The 13,884-nt window shown below is 40.1% G+C and overlaps 1 protein-coding gene and 1 pseudogene across 2 annotated transcripts in view; both read left to right on the top strand.

The window, feature by feature from the left end:
* GREB1L (growth regulation by estrogen in breast cancer-like) overlaps positions 1-13,884 on the top strand; it is a 140,066-nt gene that overhangs the window by 78,440 nt on the left and 47,742 nt on the right. For both annotated transcript variants that reach the window (XM_014535943.1, XM_014535942.1), the window contains 3 exons: positions 35-163; positions 711-845; positions 3,156-3,353. In XM_014535943.1, coding sequence (XP_014391429.1) covers positions 35-163; positions 711-845; positions 3,156-3,353 — 462 coding nt within the window. The remainder of the gene's footprint in view (positions 1-34; positions 164-710; positions 846-3,155; positions 3,354-13,884) is intronic.
* On the top strand, positions 12,410-12,878 carry LOC102251874 (annotated as a pseudogene).

Genomic DNA, 13,884 nt, shown 5'->3' with positions numbered 1-13,884 from the left:
CTGGCACATCACCTTCGCTCTCTCTGTTCTGCAGGTCAGCATCAGTCCAGAGCTCTGGCAGAGAGCATGCTCACCACAAGTGAGTTTCTAAAAGAAATAAGTTATGAGCTCATCACAGGAAAGGTCAGTTTCCTGGCATCGCATTTCAAAACCACATCATTAGGTGAGTGGTCGTAGGATTCAGCAACATCACCAACCTCGGCTGTGTGATTTTCTGAATTTAAATCTTAGCCTGTCAAGGAGATAAGTGTAGGACTTAAGCTTGCCGGCTGAGCTCCCTTCATCCGCCCTCCATTTGGAATGGTTTTTCCTCAGTATTCTGTGCCTGTGGGGGGCTCGGGGGTACCAGAATGGGAGGCCTCAGCTCAGCCACCGCTTTGCTGTCTGACCTTGAGTGACAATTTCTCTCTCCAGATTTCGGGTTTTTAATGTCAAGTGGAGATATCATGATCCCATCCTGCCTGCTTTTAGTATTATGGAGGTCCAGAGAGATAGAGCATGTGAAAGCGTACAAACTATAAGCATGATATAAAGGAGGGTGGCTCTGGCTAAGGAAACGCTGCTGCAGGGTTGGCCAAGTGTAACCTCGGATGTAAAAAGCTGGCTGCCTGACAACCTCGATGAGAACCCAGCTTAACTGCCTTACTTGGAGCCTGGTGAAAACACATCATTCCTTGCAATCTTCTTATCTCCGCTTTATTTTGTAATAGGCGATGACCTCGACAAGCTGCTAGAAAAAATGCAACAAAGAAGAGGAGACAGTGTTGTTACCCCTTTCAATGGTGACCTTCATGAATATGTGTCACCTCAGGAGGCTGCTGCTATGATTCCCACGCAAAACCTGGGTAATGTCACCTTGGACCAAAAGCAGGAATCAGCCCTCAGGCCAGACGTTATAGAGACTAAGTCCTGAGGGTTTTGAGGTCTCGTCTTCACATCACAGACTGTACCAGGCTTTTCATCATTAACTACATAATAAATCTGGCTTGGGTTAAAAATGCCTTTCCGAGTGGTCTGGATCAGACACCTTGTTCTTAGTAAATATGTCCTAGAATTTAAATCAAAGCCAAACACTTTATTTTAAGCATTATCTCCTTTTTCCTGGAAAGATGCCTGGGTCCTTGGTGTACTTTCCTTAGCTCCACCAGCTGTGCCCAGAAAGCTGTCGGTGTGCAGAGGCCTTCAAAGAACTGCTTGAAAGCGTCTAGACCGCAGTCTGTGCAGGGCTGGCTCTCCATCACCTTCGTTTACTCTCTGACATGTAAGACACATAATCAGGGATCACGAGGCCTTCCCGGCAGATGCAGCAGCAATAGCAAAACATCATCTGCCTTATCACAAACTCCCTGGACGCAGAGGGGAATGGTGGGACCGGGGGTGAGGAGTTCAGTCATTAGATTGGATTCCTTTCGGTTCAGATTCTTTCCCACAATTGTCCGTGTGGTAGGGACATCATAGGAAAGGATGGGGGGGAAATAACGGGAGAAAACATAGATATAAAACAGATCCACATAAGCTGCTGCTGACAGCCTTTTGACCTCCACTTGATAGGACTACATCGTGTAGATATTAGGATCGCCACAGCAGTGAAAGTAGCATGGCTTAGCATCAGTTCAGCCATAAGAACAATGCAAATACAGGCAATACAATTTTTTTTTTTTACTTCTAGACATTATTTGATAATCAGGTGATCATTGAGATGATCTAAAATGTATTTATACTGTTTTGAATTACTAACAAAGTTAGAATTTATAAATTCTCAGAGAACTTACAAATTCCCACATACATATCCTTGATTCTCTGTTTAAGAAACATTGCTTAAAGATATTGGTAGGTTTCTTCAAACTTCAAAATTTGCTAAGTTAAATTTTACAAAGTTATCCCATTACCTAGGGAAGTCCCCACCCATTTAATCTGTGAAATGAAGGGGGGGGAGGGAAATGACCTAGTGGTCAGAAGACAGACTTACTTTGATTGGTAATCTTTGTGGGTCAGAAACTTTTGGGGCTACTATTAAAAGTGGCAGCTATGGGCTTTTTTAGTGGGTTCTCGCAGCCAGTAGGAGACCCGCCCACCTGTATAAACCTGCACTCACTGTCAGGATTCTGTGGTGGCTGAGGTATCAGGAAGGACTACCATCTTTGTGTTGGCCGGGTTGCAGTTTGATTTTAGAGAGTATTAATTAGCACCGGTTAATTGGGCCATTGTGTGTGCCAGTGAGACTTCCACATATGTCTCTGATAAAAAGCAGCCTTTTCAAGAAATATTGGATGTTGCCTGCTCAGGCATTTAGCTGACTAAGCCTGTCTCATTGTGTCCATGCATGCATGCACATATAAGAGAGATTGATTGCTTGGTTATAACTTGTAATAAAAAGCTACTGACATACTTAGAGTATCTGGGCAATGTTTTTCTAATGTGTCACCAATTGAGTGGCCAGCTGGCTGTGTCATGAGTCTCTTCAGATAGTACAGGTGTCAGCACTGGAGTTGACCACAATCACCTAGATCTGCCAGGTCACAAGCACTGGCAAAGTTAAGTGTGAAAAAGGTGAAGGTGGTGTCTTCGTGACCTATGTTAGGCAGTCACTGGGAAGAGTATTTTAAATCATGTTGCAATGGGCTTGCTGGAGAGGAAATGTTTACTGCGGTGCCACCCAGAAAAGCTCAGAGGAAATCAGCATTATTGTGGTTAGGACATTGCCTCCGCTGAACGAGGGCACCTGACCTGAGCTGATATTCCTAAAGAAAACTGGAAACTCTTTCCTCCCCTTTCCAGAGATAAGTCCTGGCTCCAGCTGAGAGAATGTGGTCTGTACCCCGCTTTCTCCCCATTTCTGGGTGGGGGAAGAGTGCTGAGTTAGTGATTTATGAGACAATTGATTTTAAAATAATACATTTGTAAAATTACCACATCCACTCTTGAACATATCCTTTCAACCAAGTTTTCAGGGAAAATAGACAAGTCTATTAAATGCAATAGAGAATAAAAGTAGAAAGCGAGAGCTCTTGATGATAGAGCATTATTTTACTGTGTGTGTGTGTGTGTGTGTGTGTGTGTGTGTGTGTGTGTGTGTGTTATGTCCCCATTATGGATTCACAGTGGCCATCACAGAAGTGAATTAATCTTCTTCCTATAACTTTTTTTTATTTTAGATATAGATAATGAAACCTTCCAAATTTATCAACCACAGCTTACAGTTGCCAGAAAGCTCTTATCCCAGGTGTGTGCTATAGCAGACAGCGGCAGCCAGAGCCTGGACCTCGGCCACTTCAGCAAAGTGGACTTCATCATCATTGTCCCGCGATCAGAAGTTCTGGTGCAGCAAACTCTTCAACGGATTCGACAATCAGGTAAGACTGAACTTTCAAAGAGGACCCTACCTAGATTCAGCCGTACATTTCCTCTACCTCTTTACTTAATCCAGATGTTTATAGGACAATTCCATCCTTTTTTACAGTAATTGTTACTTAAATTTATCTGTAAGTTTTCCCTCAAAGTATTCTGGCCTTTTCCCTCCTTGGTCAAGGGTAAATTGAAGTACATGTTTTCCTGATACTGTGAAGTCCATGGTGGCATCAATGGACTAGATACTGGTCACTCATTTGTGAAGAGAAGTGTTCTCAAGGCAAGGATAGCCTTGCATGGGATGATGGGGTCTATGGCTTGGATAGGCCATATACCCCTCAGTGGATTCTTAGCAATTTAGCACACTACCAGCACATTTTCAACCCAGAGAGCAAAACACCATCCCCCATGTCAGTAATGAGAAGCCTCAATAAAAAAATAGTTTGAATTTCTCCTAATGACTTTAAGGGAATAAGTATAGAGGAAAATTATTTTCTCAGATAATATGAAAAGGCAGAGAGCAAAAATCTAGAAATCTGTGGTAATATCTCTTTTAACCATAAAATTTGCTTAAAATGATAAGAAGCAGTAAAGAATTTAGAAAATTCTTGCCTTTGTAAACTCAGTTTGAAAAGGAAATTATAAATGTCAAGTTGCTTCTGAGTATCTTAGCTGGGGGCAACACACACACACACACACACGATTTTAGCTGGAGGATACATCTTTGCCACAGTAAAAAATATATATTTTTTCCAATATATTGAAAACAGGTAAGAGGCAGAAGAATTTAGAGGAGCTTAAAGTGTAGGTTATATGTTTTGTGGCCTATCACACAGTTGCTCCTTAGACGTTAGTGTAGCTACAGATCACCTGGGCATCTTGTTAAAATGCAGATTCCCCCTCAGTGGGTCTGGGTGGACTCCAGATTCCGCTTTTTAACAAGCTCCCAGGAAATGCCAGTGCTGCTGGTCTGAGGACCACACTTTGAGTAGCATAGCTCTGTAGGAAATCTTTTGTTAGTTCCATGGGCCAAATGAGCTGACAGTCAATTTTTCCCTCTATAACTGACACATGTAAAGTCCATGCCTTCTGGAGGCCTCTAAAATTCTGAATGTCAAGTTACAAAATGACCTGTTGCCCTGTTACAAAACCTGTTGGATTAACTTATAGGTGATTAGCCAGAGAAGATCAAACACCTTCTCTTATAGCTCTCCCAGAAACCAGAGTGAGTTCTAGGCTCCCTCAGCTATTGGCCATTTCTGCATTTTCTTTCTGCCCCCCTCCGTTGAGGGAAATGCATGGACTTCAGTCACACTACATAAGCATTGACCAGATGCTTTACTTCTTATGGATTTTCCACTTCCATAACGTGGAGGGAGTGCCTTCTCTTGTAGGTATTTTACTTGCACCAATTGGCATCTGTGGCCTTCCTGAGTCTGTGATCTGATATCCCAAATCGTGCTTGAGCAAACTCATCGCACCTGTTTCAAGTGGTGAGCTCATCCCTGGTCAGCAGTTGTGCTCTCTGTGAGCCTTTTCCTGAAATGACCTCTTGATGACCTGTGCTTTCACCTCTCTGATAAATGCAAGACTCTAAATAAAACTGTGCAGTTTTGACAGATGAAGAAATTATATAGGTCCTTCCTTTTCCCTTTTCAATGCCTTCAGATTTTTCTAAAGTGAGTATTTTAAGATTATCTTTCTCAGAAAGGCACTGGAATTTGACTAGTTACCTAAGCTTGGAATTCAGAAAAATCAATGTTATGCACAGATTTGAAAAATTCAAGGCAAAACATATTTTTAAAAGTATTCAAGTTTGACGTTAGCATACATACTGAAATTTTTGCTGCCAAAACAATCACTTCTATATGTTTTTAAATGACTGTATTCATTTTTATTATAGAGAAACATAGTAGTAATAGTATTCTTTTTTTAAAGCTATCTTTTCACAAATTTTTATTTATTTTTAATTGATTTCAGAGAGGAAGGGAGAGGGACAGAGAGATAGAAACATCAATGATGAGAGAGAATCATTGATTGGCTGCCTCCTGCACGCCCCCTACTGGGGATCGAGCCCGCAACCCGGGCCTGTGCCCCTAACCGGAATCGAACCCAGGACCCTTCAGTCCGCAGGCCAACGCTCTATCACTGAGCCAAACTGGCTAGGGCAATAATAGTATTCTTTATTTTGAAAAATAAAAGCAAGTAGGAACATTTACACGTTTATAACCCCACCTTTCAAGAATAACCACTTGTTAAAATTTAGGTGTTCACAAATGACTCAGTCGCTGGTGTTCCAGGCTTTCTTCTCTGCATGTGTCTGTTTTTTAGCTGACATTATAGTTCACACATTTCCCCGTGTCATTAAAAGCTTTTGTAAGCATCATTCTTTTTTTAAAATATATTTTTATTAATTTCAGAGAGGAAGAGAGAGATAGAAACATCAATGATGAGAGAGAATAATTGATCGGCTGCCTCCTATATGACTCACACTGGGGATTGAGCCCACAACCCGGGCATGTGCCCTGACCGGGAATTGAACCGTGACCTCCTGGTTCATAGGTCGATGCCACACTGGCCGGGCTGTAAGTATCATTCTTAATGAATGTATAATATTCCACATCATACATAATACACCAAAATTTATTTGCTTTGATATTTTAATACCTTCATATTCTTGGAATACACAACAATTCATAAGAGGAACAGGAAGGACCATAAGGATGTTAAGATGTAAAGAGAAATTATCTAGAGCAGAGTAAATAGTTAGCAAGAGTTTATTCACTAAAACAACTCTTTAAAAAATCACAGATACAAACATAGAAAGGATTCTCAAGAAATCACCTGACTCAGTTTCCTCAAGTGTTGCCATGTGACTCAAGGAGAGCTTCATTTGCCTAAGTTCACAGAGGGTAGTGGCTAACGTGGTGCCTCTCTGGGGCCTGGCAGCAGTAAGTGCTCAACTAATGCTTGAATGGAGATGAGAGTGAGGAAGAGGAGGGACAGGCAGGGGGAGAAACAATGTTCAAGTGCTCCGCTCTCTGGTTCCATTTGCCTTTCCCTAAAGGAAGCATTTCAGCAGCCAGCCTGCCAGGAAAAGCACAAGGCAGGGAGAGGCAGCCAGGGCACGCAGAAAGGCCACGTCCTTGGCAGCCCTTGTGTGGCTGGAAGAAAAAGGTGAAAATAGAAACCATCACGTTGCTGCAGACCCAGCACTAAGGCAAAGCACTTGATACCTCAACTACATTCTAATTCAGGAAGGGAGGCAGGGAGGAAAAGAAAATTTATGGAAAGAATTTAAGGAATTAAAGAAGAAATGAAATGTGTTAAAAAAAATTTGTAAGTTTGCCCAAAATGGACTTATAACTGCCGGAGTGATCAGTGCAGAAGTAGCAGTTTCATTTTATAAAATTGGATGTTGTGACATAATTCTTCTAATTCAGGAGACCCTGGATTCTATAAATTAAGTATCCATGCATTAAAAATGCAAGACACTTTCAGTTCAAGGTGGGTGGGATGAAAACAGGGAGTATTAGTGACTGTTCACACTTTCCTCCATCCTGCTTTTCAAATGGTGTAGGTGGGAGCCCCAGCGAATGGGAGTCGAGGGCAGTATGCAGTCACGGAAGCTTTATCAGTTCAGGGGAATGATGCCAATTTGACACCTCATCACATGCCTGACTATAAAAGAACCAGAGAGACATTTTTATCTGCTGATAGGTAGATACATTATTCTATCCAAATGGATGTAAAGAAATTTCAAGGTGGTAGTAGAGGTTAGAAGGGGAAGTGAAAAAATAGATGAAGGCATTTTCACATTCTAAAGTATATTTTCCTGGTCTCATTACCCTTATACCTCCTTGTCAGTCACCTAAAGTTTAAGCAGAAGAAAGGCAATATTTATTGGGAAGGGACAGAGGCGAGAGGGAGGGAGAAAGTACTAGGAAATCACTTTGTACAGAGGTGGAATCGGGAAACACCTGAGATTCCTTTGTACAAATATTGCTGAACAGGTACCTAAGTTAGCATTCTTAAAGTCAGTTTCCAAATAAGTAGTTAGCCCAGTGCCCACGCCTGGTATATAGAAGATGACATCTGGCTCACAGTCTTCTCTGCCTCCCAACCTGCCTTCATCCAGAGATACTTTCTATTTTTTTTTTTTTTTTTAGTTCAGATAATAGATTTATTTTGCTTTTGTTGAGTGTAGACAAAAATGCAAGCTTAAATGAGCTCTGCAGGTTATCCTCCTATATGTCTTTTAATTTCTCAATTGGAAAAAAAGAGTTTGTATCCTTGCATATTTTGCTAAGAAACCATGTAAATACTGTAATATTCATGGTCAACTCCAGGCAAAATATTTCAAGATGACAAAGTTTATCTTGGATGCTTTCTCAGCTCTCGTTTCTGTATTGGTGCCCCTTAATTCTCTCTTTCCCTTCTTCTTTCCTACCCTGAACTTTCCTTCTCCCCACATTTCCAGAATCTGATTCTGCTCTTTAGCTACCCCCAACCACTCTACAAAACACCCCGCATGCTTTTCCTCTCAAGTCTTCCCAAGATCCGGAGGTACTTTCTATCCAGGTGGACAACTAGTCAATATCCTAGTTTCTCAGTACCGTACATTCCTCATCCTCAAACACCTTTACCTGCATTCCTCCTCAGTTACCTGCTCTCTAGTCATATTCAGACCCTGCTGGATTCTGGAATCCTTAATTCTAATATCCCCAATGTCAGACCACAGACTCCTTTTCTACATACACCGTGGAGGGAAAAAAATCAACCTTTCCGATGGATGCCATCATAGATTCTTTTTTGGTTCTTTGGTTGGCTCTCTCTCCCATTCTCTACAGTGGCTATTGCAGACTCTGTCACTCAAAACTTCCAACTTAAACTTTCTCTTTTAGCAAATGATCAAGCCACCAACTTCTCTTCTCCCCCACCCCCAATAGAAGAAAACTTCAGATAACTGTATATACATCCATCTTTGCCCCTTCCCTCTTGATCAGTGAAAGAGCCGTCTTCCTCTATTTCAGCCTGATTCTCCCACCTTGTAAATGCCACTTCTCCTCGTGGCACTCACACTATTATTTCTCGTCTCATTACCACCTCCAACTTCTTTCTCCCCTGGGGCTCATCCCATCCATTTAAACCTGCCTCACTCTGGAAGACAAAACAAGCCTCTGTTAATCCTACCTAACTCTCCCGCTCATCCTTCACTAGTTAACTGCCAACCTCATTGAGTCGCCTGTTGTTAGTTATCTCCATTTCCTCACCTCCCAGTCGCTCCTCAACACCCTAGACATGGGCCGCCACTTCCCACCCCTACCCTTATAGGACTCTCACCAATGTTACCAATGACCTTTTCATCCTTTTCTGGACTCCTTTTTTGTTTTTTTAAATATATATATTTTATTGACTTTTTACAGCGAGGATGGGAGAGGGATAGAGAGTTAGAAACATCGATGAGAGAGGAACATCGATCAGCTGCCTCCTGCACACTCACCACTGAGGATATGCCCGCAACCAAGGTACATGCCCTTGACTGGAATCGAACCCGGGACCCTTCGATCCGCAGGCCGACGCTCTATCCACTGAGCCAAACTAGTCAGGGCTGGACTCCTTTTTAAAAAATATATATTTTTTATTGATTTCAGAGAGGGAGAGAGAGAGAGAGAATGATGAAAGAGAATCATTGGTTGAAAGAGAATCCTGCATGCTCCCCACTGAGGATCGAACCCACAACCTGGGCATGTGTCCTGACCAGGAATTGAACCATAACCTCCTGGTTCATAGGTCTACGTTCAGCCACTAAGCCACGCTGGCCGGGCCTTTTCTGAACTCTTGACAGCACAGGTGACCTCCACTCTTTCCCTGCAGTATCTTCAGCTTCTAAGATACTCTTTCTCTTCAACTAGGAAGTAAAAGACTCAGGAAACATCTCTGTCTTGTTTATGACACAGCAGACACTTAATATTTATTGAACTAAATTTTATATAACGTTTTGTTTAATTTAATTTAAAATCTATTTTAAAAGGAAAACATAGAAGTACTATTTAAGATTTGGTAGTCCTCTGGCAGAAACAAATTAAGTCTAAACCATGTTCTAGAAATCTACTTTGCCCACCTTAGATATGTATGTATCAGGTGTATCGGCCAGTCACACAGGCTTCTGAAGTGGTATTTGTGTGTTCAGAATGCCGTTCTGTGCAGGTCTAGCTGCTTCCCTCCTTGACCCAAACAAACAGCACAGGTACACACACAGACAGGTCTCAGCAAACCAGACTAAGAACCCTCCCCCTGGGGGGAGGGGGGGGAGAACCCTCCCCCACTGGAAAGACAGAAGGAGCCAGCTGAGCCACCAGAAGACAAAGGGACCGCCAGTGCAATGGGCACAAAAAGTGATGAGCAGGAATTTTAACCAGCTATTTCAATTTCCAGGTATTTATTTGCTAAAGAGGGACTGCCAGGGTGAAGGAATAGCCATTGTTATCATAATACTTAAAAAGTTAGCACGCTCTAAAATTTAATATTTTCTTGATCTTGATATCCTTTTAAACATTAGAATATTTTTGCATACCATACCTTTGGAGAAATTAGTTCAATCCACAGAGAAGATGAACAGCTAAAACTGAGAGCAGTTTTATTTTTTCTTTAGGATATCTTCTTGATGAGAAAAACAAGAAATTAAAATTAGAAAGAAAATTCTTTATTTAAAAAAATGTCAAGGGATAGGAATGTACAAGTTAGAATGCATTGTTCTTTCCAAATAAATAGGCAGGGTCATGGAGCACTGAGGTGAGTACTGGAACACCTGAACATTTTGGATTTCTCTGAGACCTATTAGCTCCTTCTAGTGATGGGTTCTGGCCACTCATTCGGACTTTTGACCCTTATGAAAAGGCCTTTGATACTGGTGCTCACAGGGTATTGTGGACTTGGTGTGTGTGTTCTTGTTTTTATTCCCTTCAAGGCCCCTAGATGGTTGAAACCTTGCCGTTCCTCTTTTCAAGTTTTGAGAGAAAGGGCCTCAGAGGACATGATGTTGTTTTTCTCTAATCCCACAAAGGGCTAGGGCTCAAGTGTTCCTGAAGTCCATCTGGCTTCTATAGCTCTCAGTAAAGAAAAAGGGGCACAAGTGGCTATACTCAAGCTGCTTGGAGTCCTTGGCTGTCCAAGAAAGTTTCTCTCCAGGGACCTTTCGAGTTGGTTATTTCTGAGGAAGATGCTCATGACTGGGGCACCACCTTATGTCAGCTCCACCGGTACAAAATAATCACCTTCAGGAACACAGTGATCCCCAACTGCTGTGGGCTCTAAAACTCAGTGAGTTGCAAAATGTCATAAAAGAAGAGTACTGTTCCTTCTAAGTTTCCATTCATGTCAAAAGTAAGATTTAGTATCTGTTGGTGCTACCAGGTGGAAACTGCTGATCTCCAGTTCTTACTAAGTTGTAAAAATGTGACAGATTTGCTCATAATTTATTAGAATATAAACTTTTATTTAATCCTATAGAATCCTGATAAACAAATTATCAAGAAGACAGAAAGTGACCTTTCTCAGATAAGCCATTTCTCTCAGCATTTCTGACCATTTTCAGATTCCACACCTTTGTGCCTACTTTGAAAAACAAAACAAAACATAAAGACTAAACCAGAAACTAATGAAAAAGTTTATATGGGGTGGAAGAGTTAGGGATGGATGACTATAACTTTTCATATAGTTTGACTTTTGATCTTTATAAATGAGTTACATATTCAAAAATATTTCATTAAAATGATAGAGAAAAACTTAATATTCAATGCAAACAGAAATAAATGAACCTAACTCCATATAAAATTGATAACCACACACTGAAAAGAATTAATTCAAGTATTTTTGAATACAGTTTTCTTATTGTACAATCTCAATGTGATATATCCTAAGGGCAAAAAGAATTGCAAATAAATCTTGAATTTTAATCATTATGTTGTTGGGAGTGGTATTAATAATTTTAAAACTATTTTGTGTATTTCATAGGATATAGCAAATGCATAAATATTTTAATCTTGTTGAACACCAGGGTTTTCACATGAAAGAAGGGAACCTCAAATATGGAATGGGAAAGAGTAAGGAATATTCCTTTTAGATTTATATTAGAGATGTAAGTATGAACTCATAACTTGGAAAAAATTAAATGTTTCCTAGCTCTGTCCACCGAAAGGTCTTAAAAACGATGACATCTCAGTATCAATGTGAACATTTAACATCTAGGTCTTGGCTTATAAATACCATTCCCAACTGTCCTAGCTCTGAGATAGGAACAGTCTGGAATATCTTGTTCCAAAAAGCAAGGAAGTACTCAGATTGATAGGGACATTTCAAAAGGACAGAACAGCCTGCTTGAAGGGGATTTTACTGGCCAAATTAGATAATTTTGAATATCAAAAGAAATGATGGCAATAGATTATAACCTATTGGATTTTTTTAACTGAGTCTATAGTAATTTTTTTAAAAAAGTGGCAGGAGATGTGAGGGGTGGAAGAGCAAGCCTTTCTTTATAAAATAGTACTACCTAATAAATGTAGGAAAATTATAGAATTAGAGAATTCTTATTTTGCAATACCAATGTAATTATTGATTCTGACAAGTATTATTAATGGATACTAAAACCATTGGGGGAAAAGTCATTTGGGAACAAATATTCACACACAGTTTTAAAGTATCATCCACATATTAAAAATTACAAAAAGGAAACAGTATCTTTACAGTGAAGAGATCTAGCAGTAGACACTACCATAACTGATAATCAAACTTTGCCATCTCCAGTTATGGGTCAGGTTGACATTATGAGCAATGGGAAGTACACAAAGTTATTTATGAAGTATAATTGCCAAAAATGCTTAACCTCGGTCTAATCTCAAGGACACGGCCAGAAAAATTCAGATTCTGTAGCATTCTACAAAAAACATCCTGCATTTTTTAAAATATCAATGAAAAACCAAAAAGAAAAAAAAGTAGGGGGCTGTTTTAATTATGGAGAATAAAGAAATATGACAACCGCTCTTGCTTCTCGGCCACCGACATGCCATCCAGGCTGAGGAAGATTCAAAAACTTCAGGGCACAAGAGCAGGGGCCACAGCTGCATTGGCAAGCACAGGAAGCACCCGGGAGGCTAAGGTAATCCTGGTGGCTTGCATCATCACAGGATCAACTTCGACAAATATCACCCAGGTGTCTTTGGGAAAGTTGGTACGAGGCATTACCACTTAAAGAGGAACCAGAGCTTCTGCCCAACTGACAAACTGGTCAGTGAGCAGACACGGGTAAATGCTGCCAAGAGCAAGACTGGTGCTGCTCCTATCATTGATGTGGTGCGATCGGGCTACTACAAAGTTCTGGGGAAGGGAAAGCTCCCAAAGCAGCCTGTCATTGTGAAGGCCAAGTTCTTCAGCAGAAGAGCTGAGGAGAAGATTAGGGGTGTTGGTGGGGCCTGTGTCCCGGTAGCTTGAAGCTACATGGAGGGAAGTTCATTAAAATGTCCACAAGTAAAGAAAAAAAAAAAGGAAAGAAACATGACAACCAAGTGCAGTGCTTAATTATTGATTAGATCCTAGACCTAAAAAAATAAAAATAAAACACAACTGTGGGACAATTAGTGAAATTCAAACGTGAATTGTCATGTTTGAGAATATTATATTGATGTTATACTACTGACGGACATTTGGGTTGTTTATAGTTTTTCACTATTTCAGCCAGTGCTAGTACACATATACAAGAGTGTCTCTGGAAGTAGAATTGTTGGAGCAGAGATTATGTACATTTTCAATTTTACTAAATAATTCTAAATTTTTTCTAAGGTGGTTATATTAACACTTCTGTCAGCAATGTATGTGTTTTAGTTGCAAATATTTGATATGATCATGCTTCTTTTAAAATGTTTTATTTTAGATCTACAGAAAAGTCACAAAAATGATACAAGAGATACAAAAATGTAATTAAGAAACCATTTCCATTTATAATAGCATGAACAAGAATAAAATACTTAAGAATATATCTGACAAAAGAACTGTTAACTACACTTTGAAAACCAGAAAACATTGTTGAAAAAAAACTAAAGAAGATCTAAATAAATGGAAAGATACCCTATGTTCATGAATTGAAGACTAATTAATATTTTATGATAGCAGTAGTCCCCAAATTGGTCTATAGATTCTATGCATTTTCTATCAAAAGCCCAACTGGCTACTTTGCAGAAATTGACAAGCTGGTCCTAAAATTCATATGGAAATTGATGGGACCCTGAATACCCAAAACAGTATTGAAAAAGAAGAGCAAAGTTGTAAGACTTTCATTTCCCCATTTCAAAACTTAATACAAAATTATGGTAATCACAGTAGTGTGGTACCAGCATAAAAATAGACATATAGATCAATGGGATAAAACTGAGAAAGTCCAGAAATAAACCCTCCTACTTATGATCAACTGAATTTCAACCATGGTGCCAAGACCATTCAATTGGGAAAGAATAACCTTTTCAAAAAATACTGCTGGGACAA

Source organism: Myotis brandtii, unplaced genomic scaffold (genome assembly GCF_000412655.1).
Source record: "Myotis brandtii unplaced genomic scaffold, ASM41265v1 scaffold154, whole genome shotgun sequence".
NCBI lineage: Eukaryota > Metazoa > Chordata > Mammalia > Chiroptera > Vespertilionidae > Myotis > Myotis brandtii.
The sequence above is the reverse complement of the archived record's forward strand: the minus strand, read 5'-3'. Positions and strand labels throughout refer to the sequence as shown.